This window comes from Rhamphochromis sp. 'chilingali' (genome assembly GCF_963969265.1).
Source record: "Rhamphochromis sp. 'chilingali' genome assembly, chromosome: 20".
NCBI lineage: Eukaryota > Metazoa > Chordata > Actinopteri > Cichliformes > Cichlidae > Rhamphochromis > Rhamphochromis sp. 'chilingali'.
In genome coordinates this window covers 6,015-26,262 of record NC_137947.1, presented here as the reverse complement: position 1 = coordinate 26,262, position 20,248 = coordinate 6,015, and the positions used below count along the sequence as shown (strand labels likewise).

General features: G+C 44.7%; 1 protein-coding gene across 3 annotated transcripts in view; it reads left to right on the top strand.

Annotated features, from left to right (window-relative positions):
• The window catches only part of eml4 (EMAP like 4), a 29,212-nt gene extending 10,926 nt beyond the window's left edge, over window positions 1–18,286 (top strand). For all 3 annotated transcript variants that reach the window (XM_080868048.1, XM_080868047.1, XM_080868046.1), the window contains 15 exons: window positions 24–93; window positions 250–351; window positions 438–533; window positions 616–750; window positions 3,744–3,879; window positions 5,108–5,256; window positions 5,379–5,504; window positions 5,610–5,747; window positions 5,824–5,891; window positions 5,978–6,066; window positions 6,456–6,553; window positions 13,772–13,859; window positions 13,973–14,071; window positions 14,205–14,335; window positions 16,244–18,286. In XM_080868048.1, the coding sequence (XP_080724174.1) occupies window positions 24–93; window positions 250–351; window positions 438–533; window positions 616–750; window positions 3,744–3,879; window positions 5,108–5,256; window positions 5,379–5,504; window positions 5,610–5,747; window positions 5,824–5,891; window positions 5,978–6,066; window positions 6,456–6,553; window positions 13,772–13,859; window positions 13,973–14,071; window positions 14,205–14,335; window positions 16,244–16,699 (1,981 nt within the window). In that variant the 3' untranslated portion in view covers window positions 16,700–18,286. The remainder of the gene's footprint in view (window positions 1–23; window positions 94–249; window positions 352–437; window positions 534–615; window positions 751–3,743; window positions 3,880–5,107; window positions 5,257–5,378; window positions 5,505–5,609; window positions 5,748–5,823; window positions 5,892–5,977; window positions 6,067–6,455; window positions 6,554–13,771; window positions 13,860–13,972; window positions 14,072–14,204; window positions 14,336–16,243) is intronic.
• Window positions 18,287–20,248: the final 1,962 nt, after the last annotated feature.

Below are 20,248 nucleotides of genomic sequence, written 5' to 3'. Positions count from 1 at the left end.
GCTGCTCTTTTTGTTTCTGTCAGCCTGGCCATCCATCCCGATAAAATCCGGATTGCCACGGGACAGCTCGCAGGAGTCGACAAAGATGGACGGGTGAGAACACATACCACGTTTTTAAGGTCAACTTTCAGACAAAAGGAAAATATAAATACGAGTCGAAAACCGAGGCTAACAGGAGAGCTGCTGATGGATAGAACTTTTTAAATAAATGAATAAAAACAATTAAGACAAGGGTGCTGTCCCTCTCAGGCTCAAGTTCATGTCTGGGACAGCGTCAGTCTGGCCAAGCTCCACGTCATAGGTGAGCTAACGTTTGAACGAGGCGTCGGCTCCCTGGCTTTCTCCAAAGTTGTAAGTATCAGCCAGGTGCACCACGGGAGCTGTAGTTCTCACATACCTGCAGCTCTATGCATCATCAACCTTGCTGTGTCTCTCAGGATTCTGGTCGGCACCTGAGTGTGATTGATGACAGTAACGACCACATGTTAACAGTCTGGGATTGGAAAAAGGAGTCAAAGATAGCAGAGATCAAGGTGAGCCCACGTTTTTGTTACTGCACTGGTTTTTACCGGTTCCAACGTGTTCCACCTGTGCTCAAATGCTGTGTTTTTGCAGACCACCAATGATGTGGTCCTGGTTGTGGAGTTCCACCCAACGGACCAAAACACCATCGTCACCTGCGGGAAGTCCCACATCTTTTTCTGGAGCTGGAATGGGAACGCGCTTGCTCGTAAACAGGGAATCTTTGGGGTGAGTTTCTGCAGTTTAACTGTAACAGTGCTCATCACTGATTAAGCACTCATAGATTCACGATCGGCACCTGTGATTGACAAAAAAAAGACCCATCAAATTTGTTGCCAAACAAGCTGTGCTGAGCTTTGATGGTGGGGAAGAAGATTGCACCGGGGGAGGTCGGTATTTAACACCATATGGTTTAAATGGGACAGACTGACCCTGAGATGGGGGTCTGTAACAGTATGTCAGATTTAAATGCCTTGGTCAGTACTAGCAGCTGCTGTCCAAATAAAGTCTATTTGAAATAAAACCAAAATACAAACTTGCGCTTGGTGTACGTGCAAATACTAGAACGTGTCCAGTTTCGTGTACGAAGGCTTTTAGAACAATGAAAATAAAGATGTTTGCCTGATGCCTGCGCTATCAGCCACACCGATGACGCTGGGTGTCATGACACGCCGTCTCTTGGTTCTGCAATGTTTATCTAAGTGCTGTGTTTGACACTGTGGATCAATCTATTTTATTGGATAGGCTGGAAAATTTTATTGGAGTCACAGGAAATGTTTTATCATGGCTGAGAACCTACCTGTCTGGGAGATGTCAGACTGTTAGTTCTCTCTGAGACCTGTGCAGTGAGCCATGGGGTGCCTCAGGGCTCCGTACTTGGACCATTGCTGTATTCTCTGTGTCTGCTGCCTCTTGGTGTTCTTTTAATGTAACCTTTCATTGTTACGCATTGTTACCTGCAGCTTTATGTTCCTTTAACCCAGTGGTTCCCAAACCTTTTTTGCTAGGCCCCACTTTGTTTTACAAGAAAAATATTTGCATTGTGCTGAGGTGTCTAAATTAGAATCTTGTCTATCTGCAATTAAGTTCGGGTTATCAGATAACTTCCTGCTTCTAAATACTGATAAGACAGAGTTGATGGTCACTGGACCACAAAAATGTCAATAAGTGTCCTAAAATTTCATCTTGAAAATTGACGACTATGTCATAAATTGCAGGGACAAGATTTAAAAACTTGGGTGTGTGGTTCGACATGGTGCTCTCCTTCGAGTCTCATGTAAAAGAGATAACAAAGATAATTTGAGGAACATCGCCAATTATTGTAACGCTCTCCTTTCTGGGCTACCAAAGAAAAGTTTTAGAGGTTTACAGATGGTGCAAAATGCAGCTGCTCGCATTTTAACGAAAACTGTACCCCTGTACTGAGATCTCTTCATTAACTACGAGCAGATTTTAAGGTCCTGCTGCTCACCTACAAGGCTTTAAATAGTGTGGCACCTTCATACCTCTCCGACCTTTTACATCTTTATGTTCCATCCCCGATCTCAGGACTCTGGCCTTCTAAAGGTTCCTAGGGCCAGGAAAAAACAATTGGAGAGTGTGCGTTTTCTTTTTGTGCCCCGTTTTTGTGGAACAACCTCCCTCAAGATATTAGGCAGGCATGCTCTGAAGACCCACTTGTTCACCCTTTCCTACATGTCTTAATTCTGTCCCATTTCGTTTTTTAAATTCTTATCTTTTTAACTTTAATTGCTATGTGTCGATTTATCTACCTTTTTATTTTCAAATAGCTGTACAGAACTTTGAAAGCTCTTTATAAATAAAGTTATTATTACTATTATTATTATTACCAACACAATATGGTAAATGGCCTGTATTTGCTTTACGCGCTTTACTTGGTCCTAAGGACCCCAAAGCGCTTTACACATCCAGTCACACACCCATTCACACACTGGTGATGGCAGCTACATTGTAGCCACAGCCACCCTGGGGCGCACTGACAGAGGCGAGGCTGCCGGACACTGGCGCCACCGGGCCCTCTGACCACCACCAGTAGGCAACGGGTGAAGTGTCTTGCCCAAGGACACAACGGGGCCGGGGCTCGAACCGGCAACCTTCTGATTACAAGACGATCTTGAGCCACGATCGCCCCAATAAACAATAAACGGTGGGTACAGGTGATCTGAATGGACAGCAAGCAGTGGTTTCATACCTGTTGGTCTCTGATCTTAAACTGAAGCTGCACTAAAAGTGTTTCGTTTTTTGTTCCAGTAAGAACCCTCAGCTTTCTGTGGTTACACAGCAGAGAAGATGCGGTGTAGACGCAGAGAGGCTGAAGGAGCTCCGAGCTGATTAGAGGCGGGGTTTGTGTAGTGACGCCCAGCAGGGGCTGAAAACACAGCAGTTTAAGCAGTGATGGTTGTTCGGCGTGGTTGTGCCAGTTTGGATTCAGAAGTCTCTGTGACCTCACTAATTCACTTCTTTGACCATAACTTAAGATTTTATTTTCCAGCGATGGCAAAATGTCACACGCGCCTCACTCGATGGATAAAATACAACAGTTGTCATTGCAGAGGTTAAAGGTGAATCTGGAGCGTGATAGAGGGAAACTGTAAGCAGCGTGTAGTCAGAGGCATACAACCACGAGCTGGTGATGCTGCCTGCTGAGCTGAACGAGCTGTACGTGACGACAGGAAGTGAGTACGTGATTAAATGTTTGGATCTGGAGCAAAGACAGACGGACCCCCGGGTGTGAAAAGTCGGACCCCTGTTTCTCTGCTGGTTTCACTTTCGGTGACGTAATTCCAGTGAGCTGATAAACAGATTCTGCAGCAGATGAAGTGAAAGGAGTCAAAAAAGTGATCATGGTGAACGCTTCTTCTGTTTGCTCTTAGTGGAAAAATCAGTAAAAATCTACAGGAGAACAGGAAGCTCCACCCGGCTGAGGACAGAAAGAAAACCCTTTATCACAGAATTAAACAGATGATATGAAGGTGGTATTTCTGCAGCAGATCCCCTGAAACAGCTGCTGAGTCCACAAAACACAAAAGCATCTATCCATGAAAACACAGCAGAAACATCGAGCTTATTAAACTTGCACCTACACACTTTTTACTTGATTTAAATCAAAGATTTTTCTCAGCTTTTTGTCTTTAGAGGAAGCCCGGGTCCTTCTTTGAACTCACTCCAACACTCCTCTCCTGCTTTCTCCTGTTTTCTAGAAATACGAAAAGCCAAAGTTCATCCAGTGCCTGGCGTTTCTGAGTACCGGAGACATCGTCACTGGAGATTCTGGGGGTAGGCTGCTGGTCTGGACCAGGAGCGCCACGGAGAACCCGGCCGGGAAGGGGCCTCGAGGTATTGGGTTGGGGTTGTTCACAGTGTTTTGCAGAAAGATCGTGCAGGTGTGTGCCACGGGGCAGCCGCAGAGCAGAGAAACAAACAAGCCGAGACGCTGTGAGGGAAACGACGTGCATATTTTCATCCTGAGTAAAACGGCATTCGCCTTGTTAATGAAATAAGCTCGGTCTGTTTAATGAGTTTGCATTGGTATCCGCCCTGAAGCGTTTCCCTGCACGAGACGGATCCCGACAGGTTTTACAGCTTCAGAGTTCGATGCTAAAGCAAATGACAGTCTCGCTGATTTTAAGGTCACAGAAAATGTCAGAGTGAAGAGTTTGATTTAAACCGACCAGAACCAGCAGCTCCAGAGTCCTGTAAGCAACCGACTACAGAAAAACCACAGAACAACAACAGGTTGTGTGTGTTGGCCCAGTTTCAGTAATGGTTTTTGTCATGTTGTTAAACTGGTTTTTAGAGACATGATGCCAGGGATTAAACGATTTTCTACTGAAATTCTACTCTGAGCGCTTTTTTTCTGAGAAGGGGACAAAAGACAGTGAAAGTGGAGATGGATTTTTACCCCTCGGCAGCACGTTGGTGCATACAAGCAACAGGAAACTTGGTTTTTGGAGGAAATCTGCAGGAACAGGAAGTGTTTTCATTATGATCTGCTGCCTCCCGCTGGTTGTTTTGTGAGCTGCTCTGTAAAAAGAGTGCAGGAACTAAACCTATTTAAAGCAGTTTGTTTTCATCTACATGAACGTTACACGTTGGTGCTTCCTGTAGGAACATCAGCAGCAACATACTTTCTGACTTCCTGTGTAAACATGAAGAACCAACATGTACCGCTTGCACTTCCATGGGAGCAGTGAGGACATGGGGAAGTCCAGAAAAGTCCCTGAGCAGAAATCTGTGTCGGGACGCCTTAAACATGATTGGACGTGACATCGCACATGATCAGAGTTTCAGATTAATAAATGTGGGAAAACATTTGAGGTGCGTGACGTGGTCACGGCTGAAACATAACTTTTCTGTTCATTCAGAGGTCACTTTTGTGCTTTAAACACTTAGTCACGTGACCCCCAGAGGACGTGTCACAGACGAACGATGCGTTTCTCAGATTTAGGAACAGCCACGTCCTGTTTCAACTTTCAGAGTTAAAAAAAAAAAAATCCTTTAATCAAAGCTTATTTTTTTGTTTGATAACTCACCTCTGTGTGTGTGTGTGTGTCTGTCTACGCAGCCTTTCGGATACTTCATCATGTCGATGGTCACGAGGGAAGTGTTTTCTGTATGTGTGGGATGAGGAGCGGCATGCTGCTGACTGGAGGAAAAAAGGACCAAAAAATCATCCTGTGGGACCACGAACTGCAACGTCACCGTGAGATCGAGGTCTCGCAGCACACATGCACACCTCAATGAAACTCAGCTGTGATGACATCATCTCGGCCGTCAATCTCCACAAATCTAAAGTGTCAACCATGTGACTGAGGCTACGCGTTTGATCCCCACAGGTCCCAGATCAATATGGAACCATCAGAGCAGTGTCTGAGGGGAAGGGGGACGAGTTTCTGGTCGGGACGTCGCGTAACTTCATCCTGAGAGGAACTTTCAACGATGGCTTCCTGGTTGAGGTCCAGGTGAGTAAAACGCCTCCGGGAAGTGACGACAGACCAGGAGGTCACATGATCGCATGGCGTCACTGACCAGAAAACTTCAGTACCTCTGTGTTGTGATGTGTTCAGGGCCACACAGACGAGCTGTGGGGTTTGGCGGCTCACCCGTCCAAAGACCTGTTTCTGACATGCGCTCAGGACCGGCTCGTCTGCCTCTGGAACTCGAGCGATCACAGTCTGCTGTGGAGTCGCACGCTGGATGAAAAGGTGCGTGGTGACGGGGAGGCAATTTATTGATTATTTATCGATTGGTCATTGGTGATCGCATGTTTCTCCTCCTCAGGAACACGGACACTGTGCAGACTTCCATCCAAGTGGCGCTGTGGTCGCCATAGGAACGCGATCAGGAAAGTCAGTACAGAGTTTTGTTTTTTTTCTACCTGAACTCAAAGATCCTTTCCTTGTATGTCTGACCTCTGACCTCTGGTCCCTGTCAGGTGGTACGTTCTGGATGCTGAAACCAACGACCTGGTGGGGATTCACACCGATGGGAACGAGCAGCTGTCAGTGATGCGCTTCTCCATTGGTGGGTGGAGCTACGTTGTTCACGGGCTGTGGCTGGAACACGCTATGTGCCTAACAGATGTCTGGAGGTCGCCAGCTTTCGGCTGACCTCGGAGCATCTTTATCTGTTCGCTAACAATGGGCAGCCCTCTTGGTGTGATATCATGTTACTGTGTAACGGCTTCCAGTAGTAAATAAATTTAAGAGATTTCTGAGAATGTAGGCTGTCATTGATGTGGTTGCTAGGTGACAAGAGCAGATGTTTGTGATGCTGTACAGAGCTCCACCTTGTATGCGGTGTCAGCCACAGGACGCAGCCCCTGAACATGGACACTCATTAAACTGAAGATCATAACGGTGTTATGAGAGAACTACAAATCTCAGCTTGCACCTCTCTATCTCTCTCTGCAGATGGAAGCATGCTGGCTGTCGGATCTCACGATAACTTTATTTACCTTTACAACGTCTCTGAACAAGGACGCAAATACAGCCGATACGGAAAGTGCACGGTGAGTCAAAAAACCAATTGCAGCTTAGTGAACACCTGTCTGCCCCTGTTGCATCCGTTAGTTTGTTCAGTTTGCCCCAAAAAGTTAAATCTGTTCATCTGGACATTGTGTTTTCAGTGGGAGAAATATTGGTTCATCATGCAGGTGAATTACTTGGATAAGTAACGAAACGTTTTGGTATCAGTTAACAAGCTTCGGGCGTTTTTCTCACTGATATTAGGCTGCTCGTCTTGGCAGAATTGGTAACGCTTGTTTTGGTTGGTTTCTTAGCACAGACCCAGCTTGTAAGCATAGTTTACAAATATTCTAGTGCTGAGGGCAGACTTTAGGAAGGCCATTCCAGAAGCTTAATGTTAGCCTGCTTTGTCCAAAATCACTTCTGATGTGTGTTTGTGATCATTGTTCTGCTAGAACACACGGCTATGTCCAAGCTTCAACTTCATTTGAGGAAAAGTCGAAGAAGGCTGTCGTCCTTCTGTATTCCATCCACTTTGTGCAATGTACCAGAGCCATGGGCGTGGTACTTAGGGTTGGGCAATATATAAAAATTTTACAAACGACAATCATCAGTTCAATAATCAACGATGGGCGACTGTAATCATGCACGGACTGATTTGCGCGTTTACAACACAGAAATTTTAACATTTTTAACCTGCTCAACCCATCTGGAGTGCAGAATGAACAAACTTTGGACAAACTACCCAAAATGCGAGACATTTCAGAGATTTTGACTGAGTCTGCACTCCAGATGGGTTAATTGTCGTGATGACAGCATGTTAACGCTAACAGCGCTAAAAATAAATAAATAAAAAAAGTCACCAATTTGGGATGAAAGAGGTAAACCTAAGAATGTAACCAAAGCGGTGTGCCACTTGTGCGGATGTAAAATGCGAGCAAAGTACTCAAACCTGACTAACTTGCATGAGGATGTCCGTGTCCACCATCCGGCTGAGTATGCTAGGCTATCACCAGCTTCTGCAGCTCCATCAACAAGCTTTTGGGCGCTCTCTGAGGAGGGGGCATTTGCTCTCAAATGAAAGAGGGTGCTGTTAAAAGAGCTCTATTATCTTTTTTTCTTTCTTTTGACTGCTTCTATTCGCTCCATTATTATTATCAAATTTACTCATGGGCAAACGAATAAATCGCCAGTGCTGGGAAGGTTACTTTTAAAATGTATTCCACTACAGATTACATGCCCCAAAATGTATTTTGTAATGCATTCCGTTATGTTACTCAATGAGAGTAACGTATTCTGAATACTTTGGATTACTTAATATATTATCATCTTTTTACAGCTACATGAATGTACTATTGCTGTGTGATTCATTACTATTACTGAAGGTTACTCTCCATACCAACACCAACTAGATGTTTAAATCTTAATATAAATGAGTAACAGTAGGTGGACATTAGGTAAGGCTGCACTTTTTGCAGTGTCTTAATACTTACAACTGGACTACACTGTCCATATGGCTACATTCTTTAGGGCTATGCCTGTAACACTCTGCCTATTGCCTTCATATTAAATAATTTTTAAAAATATCTCTTTACGTCATTATGCGGGCTGCAAGTAGAGGTGACATTCAATTTCAATTCAATTCAATTTTATTTATATAGCGCCAAATCACAACATAAGTCGCCTCAAGGCACTTCATAGATACAGAGAAAAACCCAACAATCATATGACCCCCTATGAGCAAGCACTTTGGCAACAGTGGGAAGGAAAAACTCCCTTTTAACAGGAAGAAACCCCTGGCAGAACCAGGCTCAGGGAGGGGCGGCCATCTGCTGCGACCGGTTGGGGTGAGAGAAGGAAGACAGGATAAAAGACATGCTGTGGAAGAGAGACAGAGGTTAATAACAGATATGATTCAATGCAGAGAGGTCTGTTAATACATAGTGAGCGAGAAAGGTGACTGGAAAGGAAAAACTCAATGCATCATGGGAATCCCCCGGCAGCCTATGTCTATTGCAGCATAACTAAGGGAGGATTCAGGGTCACCTGGTCCAGCCCTAACTATATGCTTTAGCAAAAAGGAAAGTTTGAAGGCTAATCTTGAAAGTAGAGATAGTGTCTGTCTCCTGAATCCAAACTGGAAGCTGGTTCCACAGAAGAGGGGCCTGAAAACTGAAGGCGCTCCCTCCCATTCTACTTTTAAATACTCTAGGAACAACAAGTAGGCCTGCAGCGAGAGCGAAGTGCTCTAATAGGGTGATATGGTACTACAAGGTCATTAAGATAAGATGGGGCCTGATTATTTAAGACCTTGTATGTGAGGAGCAGGATTTCGAATTCAATTCTGGATTTAACAGGAAGCCAATGAAGGGAAGCCAAAACAGGAGAAATATGCTCTCTCTTTCTAGTCCCTGTCAGTACTCTTGCTGCAGCATTTTGGATTAGCTGAAGGCTTTTCAGTGAGTTTTTTGGACATCCTGATAATAATGAATTGCAGTCGTCCAGCCTGGAAGTAATAAATGCATGAACTAGTTTTTCAGCATCACTCTGAGACAGGATATTTCTAATTTTAGAGATGTTGCGCAAATGGAAGAACGCAGTCTTACATATTTGTTTAATATGTGCATTGAAGGACATGTCCTGGTCAAAAATGACTCCAAGGTTCCTCACAGCGTTACTGGAGGCCAAGGTAATGCCATCCAGAGTAAGAATCTGGTTAGATACCATATTTCTAGGCCTTTCAGGGCCGAGTACAATAACCTCAGTTTTATCTGAATTAAGAAGCAGAAAGTTAGCGGCCATCCAGGTCTTTATGTCTTTAAGACATTCCTGCAGTTTAACTAATTGGTGTGTGTTATCTGGCTTCATGGACAGATAGAGCTGGGTGTCATCTGCATAGCAGTGAAAATGTATGCTATGTCTTCTAATGATACTGCCTAAGGGAAGCATGTATAATGTAAACAGAATTGGTCCTAGCACTGAACCCTGTGGAACTCCATAATTAACCTCAGTGTGTGAAGAGGACTCTCCATTTACATGAACAAATTGGAGTCTATTAGATAGATATGATACAAACCACTGCAGCACAGTACCTGTAATACCTACAGCATGTTCTAATCGCTCTAATAGGATATTATGGTCGACAGTATCGAATGCTGCACTAAGGTCTAGCAGGACAAGCACAGAGATGAGTCCACTGTCAGAGGCCATAAGAAGATCATTTGTAACCTTCACTAAAGCTGTTTCTGTGCTGTGATGAGCTCTGAAACCTGACTGAAACTCTTCAAATAAACCATTCCTCTGCAGATGATCTGTTAGCTGTTTGACAGCTACTCTTTCAAGGATTTTTGATATGAAAGGAAGGTTGGAGATTGGCATATAATTAGCTAAGACTGCTGGGTCTAGAGATGGCTTTTTGAGTAAAGGTTTAACTACAGCCAGCTTGAAGGCCTGTGGTACATAGCCGATCATTAGAGATAGGTTGATCATATTTAAGATCGAAGAATTAATTAATGGCAGGACTTCTTTGAGCAGTTTTGTAGGAATGGGGTCTAAAAGACACGTTGATGGTTTGGAGGAAGTAATTATTGAAGTTAACTCAGAAAGATCAATTAGAGAAAAAGAGTCTAACTTAACATCAATGGTACTAAGAGTAGCTGTAGATAATATTACATCTGTGGGATGATTATTGGTAATTTTTTCTCTAATGATAAAAATTTTATTTGTGAAGAAGTTCATGAAGTCATTACTAGTTAACGTTAAAGGGATTGTTGGCTCAAAAGAGCTCTGACTTTTTGTCAGACTGGCTACAGTGCTGAAGAGAAACCTGGGGTTGTTCTTATTTTCTTCAATCAGTGATGAATAGTAAGATGTTCTGGCTTTGCGGAGGGCTTTCTTATAAAGCAGCAAACTATTTCTCCAGGCTAAATGATGATCCTCTAAATTTGTGACACGCCATTTCCTCTCCAGATTACGAGTCATCTGCTTTAGGGTACGTGTTTGAGAATTATACCACAGAGTCAGGTACTTCTGATTAGAGACCTTAGTTTTCACAGGAGCTACAGTATCCAGAGTCGTACGTGGTGAGGAGGTGAAATTATTAACAAGATGATCGACCTCTGTTGGAGTAGCGTTCAGATAGCTGCTCTGCTCTATGTTGGTACAGGGCATTGAAGATGATAACAGTGGGTGGATTATATTCTTAAACTTAGTTACAGCGCTTTCAGAAAGACATCTACTTTGATAAAGTCTACTCTCCACCGCTGTGTAATCAATTATTGTAAATGTTATCAGGAAATGATCAGACAGGAGAGGGTTTTCAGGAAACACTGTTAAATGTTCAGTTTCTATGCCATATGTTAAAACAAGATCTAGAGTGTGATTAAAGTGGTGGGTGGGTTCTTTTACATTTTGAGAGAAACCAATTGAGTCTAATAACAGATTAAATGCCATGTTGAGGCTGTCATTTTTAGCATCTACACGGATGTTAAAATCACCCACAATAATTATTTTATCTGAGCTCAGAACTAAATTAGATATAAAGTCTGAGAAATCAGACAAACTCTGTGTAAGGCCCAGGTGGATGATAGATGATAACAAGTAAGACTGGTTTCTGAGTTTTACAGCTGGGGTGGACGAGGCTAAGCATCAGGCTTTCAAATGAATTAAGTCTGTCTTGGTCTTTCATTAATTAATAGGCTGGTGTGAAAAATTGCTGCCACACCACCCCCTCGGCCTGTGCTTCGAGGTTTCTGGTAGTTAGAATGACTCGGGGGTGTTGATTCATTTAAACTAACATAATCATCCTGCTGCAACCAGGTTTCTGTAAGGCAGAGTAAATCAATTTGTTGATCAATTATTAAGTCATGTACTAACAGAGACTTGGAGGAGAGAGACCTAATATTTAATAATCCAGATTTCACCGTTTTACTCTTTGGTTCAGATGTGGATACTTTATTGTTCTTTCTTTGTAATTGTTTATGTTTAAGTTGTTTGTTGCTGGTTTTTAGTTTGTTTTTTGTCTGTTTGGGAGCTGACACAGTCTCTATGGAGATGGGTTTTTGGGGGGGTAGCAGGAGGAGAGAAGCTGCAGAGAGGCGTGTAAGACTGCAACTCTGCTTCCTGGTCCCAACTCTGGATAGTCATATTTTGGGGGGTTTAATAAATGTGTCCATATTTCTAGAAATGAGAGCTGCTCCATCCAAAGTGGGATGGATGCCGTCTCTCCTAACAAGACCAGGTTTCCTCCAGAAGGTTTGCCAATTATCTATGAAGCCCACATCGTTTCTGGGACACCACTCAGACAGCCAGCAATTTAAGGAGAACATGCGGCTAAACATGTCACTCCTGGTCTGAATGGGGAGGGGACCAGAGAAAACTACAGAGTCCGACATTGTTTTGGCAAAGTTACACACCGATTCAATATTGATTTTAGTGACCTCCGATTGGCGTAACCGGGTGTCATTACTGCCGACGTGAATTATGATCTTACTGAATTTACGTTTACCCTTAGCCAGCAGTTTTAAATTTCCTTCAATGTCGCCTGCTCTGGCCCCTGGAAGACAATTGACTATGGTTGCCGGTGTCTCTAGCTTCACATGTCTGAGAACAGAATCGCCAATTACCAGAGTTTGACCCCCGGCGGGTGTGTCGCCGAGTGGGGAAAAACGGTTAGACACATGAACGGGTTGGTGGTGTACCCGGGGCTTCTGTTTAGGACTTTGCTTCTTCCTCACCGTGACCCAGCCGCCCTCTTTCCCCAGCTGCTTGGGGTCTGCCGGGGAACAGCTAGCGGGGCCTACGCTATCTTTGGCTGCACCAGCTACAGGGGCCTGGCTAGCTATGGGTGAATGAAGGGTGCGAAGCCGAGTCTCCAATTCAGTAATCCTGGCCTCCAGAGCTGCAAATATGCTACATTTGTTACAGATATCATTACTGCTAAAGGAGGCCGAGGAGTAACTAAACATCTGACACAATGAGCAAGAAAGTGCAGGAGGGACAGGTGAAGTAGCCATGGTGCTAACGAGTCGGCTACGAGCTAAGCTAAGCTAAGCTAGCGAAACAGTACAGAGACAGTGAGTGAATACTTTGGCTATAAATTAGGTAGTGAGTACACAGAAAGTGTGCTTCGGATGAAGCACGTGAAGATTATACTATGAAAAAGAATGTATTTAAAAGTTGTTAATTAAATTGCTAAGCAAATAAGCTACTCAGAAACACCACTGTGTTTGAGCAGGAACAGGAAGTGATACTCTACCGCAGAGCGAGCGAACACCAAGTGACAGCGCCACCATGGGCCGCGAGATTGAGACACAGACATTACAGCCTCTTAATGTGTGTTTTGTTTGGGTTTCCACCGGTGTGGAATTACCAATAATAGAAAGACCATAGCCTAACATATGAAACAGGAAAAGACCGCTGTGTAATCCATTTATTTCTGCAAAGTAACTGTATTCTGAATACCACCTTTTTAAACAGTAACTGTAACGGGATACAGTTACTCATATTTTGTATTTTAAATGCATAATGCCGGTACATGTATTCCGGTACTCCCAACACTGTAAATCGCCCATGTAATAACGTCGATGGGCTCAGCATATCGTCGATAGCCGATATGTTAGTCCAATCGCCCAACCCTAATGGTACTATGTGCTTGGCAGTTGGTTCAGATTTCTTAGGTTTGAAAGCCTCACCTCACCTCCAAACGTAACTTTAATGGTAGATGTTAATTTCACATGTGCAAGTTACTGTGATAAGAGGCGAACCTGAGAGGAGAGGTCTCTGAAGCGGGATTTATGGTCCCACAAACGTGTCCATCCATGTCCCACTCGGTTGGACAGAGAGGAGGAGAGGAGTCCTCCAAGATCCTAACCGTTCGTTCGACAAAGCGGATGACGTAAGCGACTGCCTAATGTTGATTGGTTGCAAGTGGGCCGGAAAAGAGCAGAGACCGACTGAACGGGAGAACTGCAGTAAAAACACTTCAAAGATAATAAAATGTAGCATGACAAGCACAGACAACAGTGAAACTTTTCATTGTTTTTAACACTATGTTTCACTTTAACTCTTTGTGTGTCATAACTTTGCTCTCCTTTGCGGCTCATGGAGCAACAACAATACAAGCAAGAGTGGCCCTTGTGTTTGCTCTCCTTAACTACAAATTCCACTTTACAAGATTGAATGTAGCTCCTCTGTGGGTTAAACTTGGAAACACTTGTGGTGGTGCTCAGGTGTGTTCATGAGTTAACTAAATGTTTCAACAGGGACATTCGAGCTACATCACCCACCTGGACTGGTCACCTGACAACAACTTCATCATGTCCAACTCTGGAGACTACGAGATCCTCTACTGTGAGTACCTTCTCATCATAGGCTCTGGCACTACAGTACTGTGTACTGTTATCACAGAGTACTGTAATACTGCAGTATTTTGTTGATGTACAGTGACAGATGTCTGTTTTCAGGGGACGTTCCAAACGCTTGTAAATATATCAGAAATCGTTCAGAGTGTAAAGACATCGACTGGGCGACTTACACCTGTGTCCTGGGATATCATGTGTTTGGTCAGTACAATGGGAGAGTGTGTGTATTTGTGTGTGTGTGTGTTAGGGTGTTTATTCTGAAGATGTTTATACTTCCCTGACTGTTGAATCAGGACAACTTTCTTAACTCTGAAATTCTGTCTGCCTATCTCAGGTGTTTGGCCAGAGGGTTCAGACGGCACCGACATCAATGCTCTGATCAGGTCCCACAACAGGAAGGTGATCGCTCTGGCTGACGACTTCTGTAAAGTTCACCTGTTCGCCTACCCATGCTCCACCTTCAAGGTGACACACATAAAAACACACATTTGAAAATGCTAATCGTCAAACTGAAATGGTTTCAAAGGCTTACTTTATAAATGCGGACCGGAGGGTGTGTTCCAACTAGAGGAGGATCAAACTCCTCAGCCTCCCTGGGAAAGTCTATGCCAGGGTGCTGGAAAGGCAAGTCCGTCCGTTAGTCGAACCTCAAATACAGGAGGAACAATGCGGTTTTCCTCGGTCCTGGTCGCAGAACACTGGACCAGCTCTTTATCCTCTCAAGGATACTCGAGGGTGCATTGGCGTTTCCCCAACCAGTCTACATGTGTTTTGTGGACTTGGAGAAGGCATTCGACCGTGTCCCTCGGAGTGCCCTGTGGGAAGTACTTCTGGAGTATGGGGTGTCTGGCCCATTGCTACAGGCCATTCAATCCTTATACAACGGTTGCAGGAGCTTGGTACACATAGGCAGCAATAAGTTGGAGTCAATCCTGCTGGGTGATGGGCTCCGCCAGAGCTGCCGTTTGTCACCGATTCTGGTCATAATTTTTATGGACAGAATTTCTAGGCGTAGCCAAATGGCGGAAGGCTTTCACTTGGGTGGCCTCAAAACCTCATCTCTGCTTTTCGCGGATGATGTGGTTCTGTTGGCTTCAACAGGTGATGGCCTCCAGCTCGCCTTGGAACGGTTCACAGCCGAGTGTGAAGCGGTGTGAATGAGTATCGGCACCTCCAAATCTGAGGCCATGGTTCTCAGCCAGAAAAGGGTGGAGTGCCCACTCCAGGTCAGGGATGAGTTACTGCCCCGGAGTGGAGGAGTTTGAGTATCTCGAGGTCTTGTTCACGAGTGACGAGTGAAGGGAGCGGGAGATCGACAGACGAATTGGTGCAGTGGCTGCAGTCCGTCTTGGTGAAGAGAGAGCTGAGTATAAACACGAAGCTCTCAATTTACTGATCTATGTCCCTACCCTCACCTATGGTCACGAGATCTGAGTAGTGACTGAAAGAACAAGATCGTGGATACAGTTGTTGGAAATGAGCTTCCTCCCAACGGTGGCTGGCCTCGCCCTTTGAGTGAGGAGTTAAGCAATTCGGGAGGGGCTCAGAGTAGAGCCGCTGCTCCTCCACATCAAAAGGAGCCAGTTGAGTTGGTTCGGGCATCTGACAAGGATGTCTCCTGGGCTTCTCTGCTTAGGCTGCTGCCCTGTGACCCGGCCCTCGGATAAGCGGAAGAAGATGGATGGATGGTTTCAAAGACTGAGATCTGAGTTGAGAGCAGCCATCTGATCAGAGATCCCAGGACCTCCCTGTCTTCTCCTCCTCTAACTGTTCTGGTGGGACACAGAGTTGTTCCCAAGCCAGCCGAGAGGTTTAATCTGTTCAGTGTGTCCTCTGTTTGTTCTTACATCTGCTTCCTGTCAGACACAAACACCTCAACTAGCTGGCGCTCCAGAAGTGTCCTGCTGATTGGTCAATCAGCAGGTAAACCAAAAGCAGGTCTGCAGTGCACACGTGAACCCTCGTACACATTGGATATTAGATAATTGGGGTATGGTAAATGGACTGATTCTTGTATAGCTATATAGCTTTTCTACTCTCCCGGAGTACTCAAAGCCACATTCACACACATTCTCACAAGCACTTGCTCTACACTGACTGCTTTCTAACTACATTCACACACATATTCTGATGGATGCATCAGAGAGCTACTTGGGGTTAGTATCTTGCCCATGCAGACTGGGGAAGGCAGGGATCGAACAACTAACCTTCCGATCAGCAGCTGACCTGCTCCACCGGGTGGCTGTACCTGAGCTACAGCCACCCAGCTGTTCCTTATCAATTGCTGAGTGTTGATTAGAGGTAAAAGGGTTTGGGTGTGACTATTCTAAATGTCAGTGTCATCAGCTCTGTTAATAAAGTTTTTGTCTGCAGGCCCCCAGCCATAAGTACAGCGCCCACAGTAGTCATGTGACCAACGTGGCCTTCCTGTATGACGACAGTTACCTCATCTCGACGGGCGGGAAGGACACCAGCATAATGCAGTGGCGTTTGGTTGAGAAGTCTTCGCTGTCCCTCAATGACAGCATCATCTCTAACTCTACCCCCCGCCGAGTTGAGCCTGTATTCGCACCACCCCCTCCCACTGGAACCACCCACTCGCAGGAACCCAACCCTCCTCCGACAGCCAATGGGACTCAGGAACCCTCCCCTGAAACCCCGCCCCCTACACAATTAGTTCCACCCTCATCAGAGCTAACACCACCCAATTCTGAGTCAACCCCGCCTCCCTCAGACAGCACGGTGAGCCTGAAGGACAGTCTGGAGCCCAGTGATGATACGGCTACGCCCAGCGACGAGGGGCTGCCCCCTCTGACCCCGCCATCGTAGACTGTTTGTGCGTCTTTGTGGGGACCAGGCACACTTGTGCTCCGAGTGAGGATGGCTTTGCAAACGAAGAGATTCTGTTGGGTTTTATGATGCTTCAGTTCAGTTTAGGGTTATAGTTCAGCATGTTAATGGGACGGCTAATACGATAGAAACTTCCAGAGGATGTCATTGTCTCTGATTTACTTCAGAATAAACCTCCACTCTTCACACAGTCAGAAACCAGAGAAATGGGACAGTTCAAAAGGCTGCCTGAGAGTCTGATTTTGGTTTTTTCTTCAGCCTTGCAGTGGTTAGTGATAAATAATCTGAACATCCATGATTCACAGGAGCTACTCACAGTGGGTTCAGCTGCTTTGAATGTGAACAAACTCTGAGTTCTAATAATAGTTATTAATTCTAATCAATAATAATAAGAATCCCCACAAGAAGTACAAATGTCTGAAACCTACAGATCACGCGATCTCAGCAATAAGAAGACCTCAAGGTCACAGTTAAACATCTGGAAGGTCACATTAGAAGAAGCGAAGGGAGGGGGAGCGTTTTCCGAACACACACACACCTGTGTTTCAGGAACAGGAAGTGTTGTGGGGCTGGGGAGAATCTGAAAGTCTTAAAACTTTCCTGATTTTTTTTTTTCCAAAATGTATTTAGACCCCCAAAATAATCCTGTTTTTGTCTTTTAAACAATGTAAATGATTATTGGTGGATTTTTTTTTTTTTTTAGAAAGGGTTAAACACATTTTTCAGAATAAAAGCTTTAAGGAAGCAATGGCATGAAGCTTTTAATGTGAAACACGGGAAGTGTGAATTTGAATCCAAAAACATGGTGGTTTCAGATTAAAATCAAAGATGACATGTCTGAGCCTCAGACATGTGAGCTTGTTTCCAGAGTACAGTCATGTAAATAGGAAGTAATCGGGTTGTAAACAGGAAGTAATCAGAATGTGAAATGTGGAACGTGAAGTCAACCTCCAGAGTAAAACTGTGAATGTTTTTATTGATCTGACGGCCGGTGATCAGAGACATGTCTCCTTCTGAGGATCTGTTTGTATATACTGCAGATACCTGTGTATATTTCTGTTCACCATTAGGGGCAGCAGCTCCTCAGCGACACTGTAAAAGCACTCAGCCACACATCTCTCATCCAATCAGGTGACAGGAAATAATAGCTCCCCTCCTCTGATTACCTGGTTTCAGTGATTTTGACTGCTGGTGATGTTTTTGTCGCTTCTGGACCACATCTGTTAAATATTTTCTGAATGATGGCATGATGATGTCACTCCAGGGCCGTGGCCTTTCAGGTGGGTTAAGGGAGGGGTGGTGTTGGGTTGTTCATGTTGTTGCCTTTTTAATACCATGTTTTTACACTTGTCTCTGAAGGGCTTGTCCACAGTTCAGGAGCCCACCTGAATGGTCATGAAGGGGTGGGGCCATGATGGGGACTTTTGAGCGTTCATCAGAGACAGTGATGATGTTCATGTGACTGTTTTTGAGCCAATCATGTTTTTTCTCATGCATTCCTGTCAGAGGACGGACTGTACTAAAGATTTGAACAAGAAATGCAAATAAATGTTTTAGAAACAGACATTTTTTTGTGCACGTTGTCTGATGATGTCGGACTTTAGGTGCCACAGTGTTTAATGTGTACGGTCACACAGCATTTGCAAGCATTTACAATAAAAACACCTAGTAACGTATGATTACATTGTAACTGTGGTTCTCTAGGTGAGAGATTCTTCACTCTCTACATATTCTATAAGTGCAGGGATGTGGAGATTTATTTAAGACGCGTTGGCTTTCCCGACCACACCCCACAGCTATAGAGATTGAAAATGTGATGTCATTCAGGGGTAAAACCGCAAAGGATTCTGGGAACTCGTGGCAAGAGGTACTAGCGCACGCAGGCTTTCAATTGAAATCAGTCACACAGCGATAAAAAGAAACACAAAAAATGACAAGAAGCTGTTGTATTATTAACTGCAATAGCCGGTCGCCTGACAGCCACGGGAAGCCGACGGGTAAAGAGATTGGTTGTTATCGGATTACGTCGTTGAAGAGAAATTGTTCGAGCTATCTTTCCGAAGTAACAAACAGGCGACGGATGACCTGGATTGCAGCCATTCAAAGACCAAATATAACGTCCCAGAACACTCCAGCTCACATGTTAGTCTGCTCCAAGCATTCCCACAAAGGTCAGTGTTTTGTAGTAGTTAATACGTCATTTTTCATAACATAACTGGTGATATAGGTTACAAGCAAGTCTGGCACTGAACAGAAATTGTCGCGCTATGCTCCTTTGTTTATTGTGCATAAATAGTGAAATGTCCTGACACAATATTGCGTTTCGATTCTGTTATTACCATGGTACATTGACAAAAACATACTTTTATTCACAGGGTAAAACAGGTTTTTTTGTATCACCAATTGCCCAGTACGATTACAGCATTATTGTCACTGCTACATTTCTGTAATGCGTACCAGAAATTATTTCCACTACTAATTAATTACCGTTGAGCGTAAAGGTCCTATTAATAAGCTGTTAGCGAATGTGTATTTATGAAGACGATTTGTGAGACTGGTAAACTTATGATAGGTACGATGGTCTTTCGTTCTACGCGGTGCATTTCAAGGTCCTGTACCCATCCGTCGGTAAACTGTACCTGGGCTTGTTGCAGTGACCTGAAGTTACTAAATTTCACGAGTGTATGCACTCACTCCAAGAACCGTATAATTATAAATATGAGCGTGGTGAAAGTTGGGCAGCACATTAACGTATTTTGTCCACTCTGTGTGCTCGTACGGGTCTAACCCTTTCACTCCTTTTGATTTTTCCTCGTATCTTTTCTTTGACTTTTCATCAAGTCTGTCTTTGTACGGACCAGCATTGTTCTCCTTCATTTTGTACATAACTTTTTTGGGGGACAAAGAAAAAGCAAGAAGGTATTGGAACCTCCTCTATCTGCCGGTGGTACATACCGTGCAGGGGCACTGTCCTTCCATGATGGTTCCTCGTCTCCCTCCCCTTTCTTGGGTTTCTGCTGCCTGAGGTATTCACTGAGCACTCGGTCAGTTGGGGCCATCTTCCCAATGTATTCTTGGATGTTCGTTGTCTCATCCTGGACTGTGGTGCTGATACTCACCAGTCCCCGGCCCCCTTCCTTCCGCTTAGCGTACAGCCTCAGGGTGCTGGACTTGGGGTGAAACCCTACATGCATGGTAAGGAGCTTTCTTGTCTTTATGTCAGTGGCTTCTATCTCCTCCTTTGGCCAGCCTATTACCCCAGCAGGGTACCTGATCACGGGCAGGGCGTACGTGTTGATGGCCCGGATCTTGTTCTTACCATTCAGCTGACTCCTCAGGACTTGCCTGACCCTCTGCAGGTACTTGGTGGTTGCAGCTTTTCTAGCGGCCTCTTCATGGTTCCCATTCGCCTGCGGGATCCCCAAGTACTTGTAACTGTCCTCTATGTCTGCAATGTTGCCTTCTGGTAGTTCAATCCCCTCAGTTCTGACTACCTTCCCTCTCTTTGTTACCATCCGACTACACTTC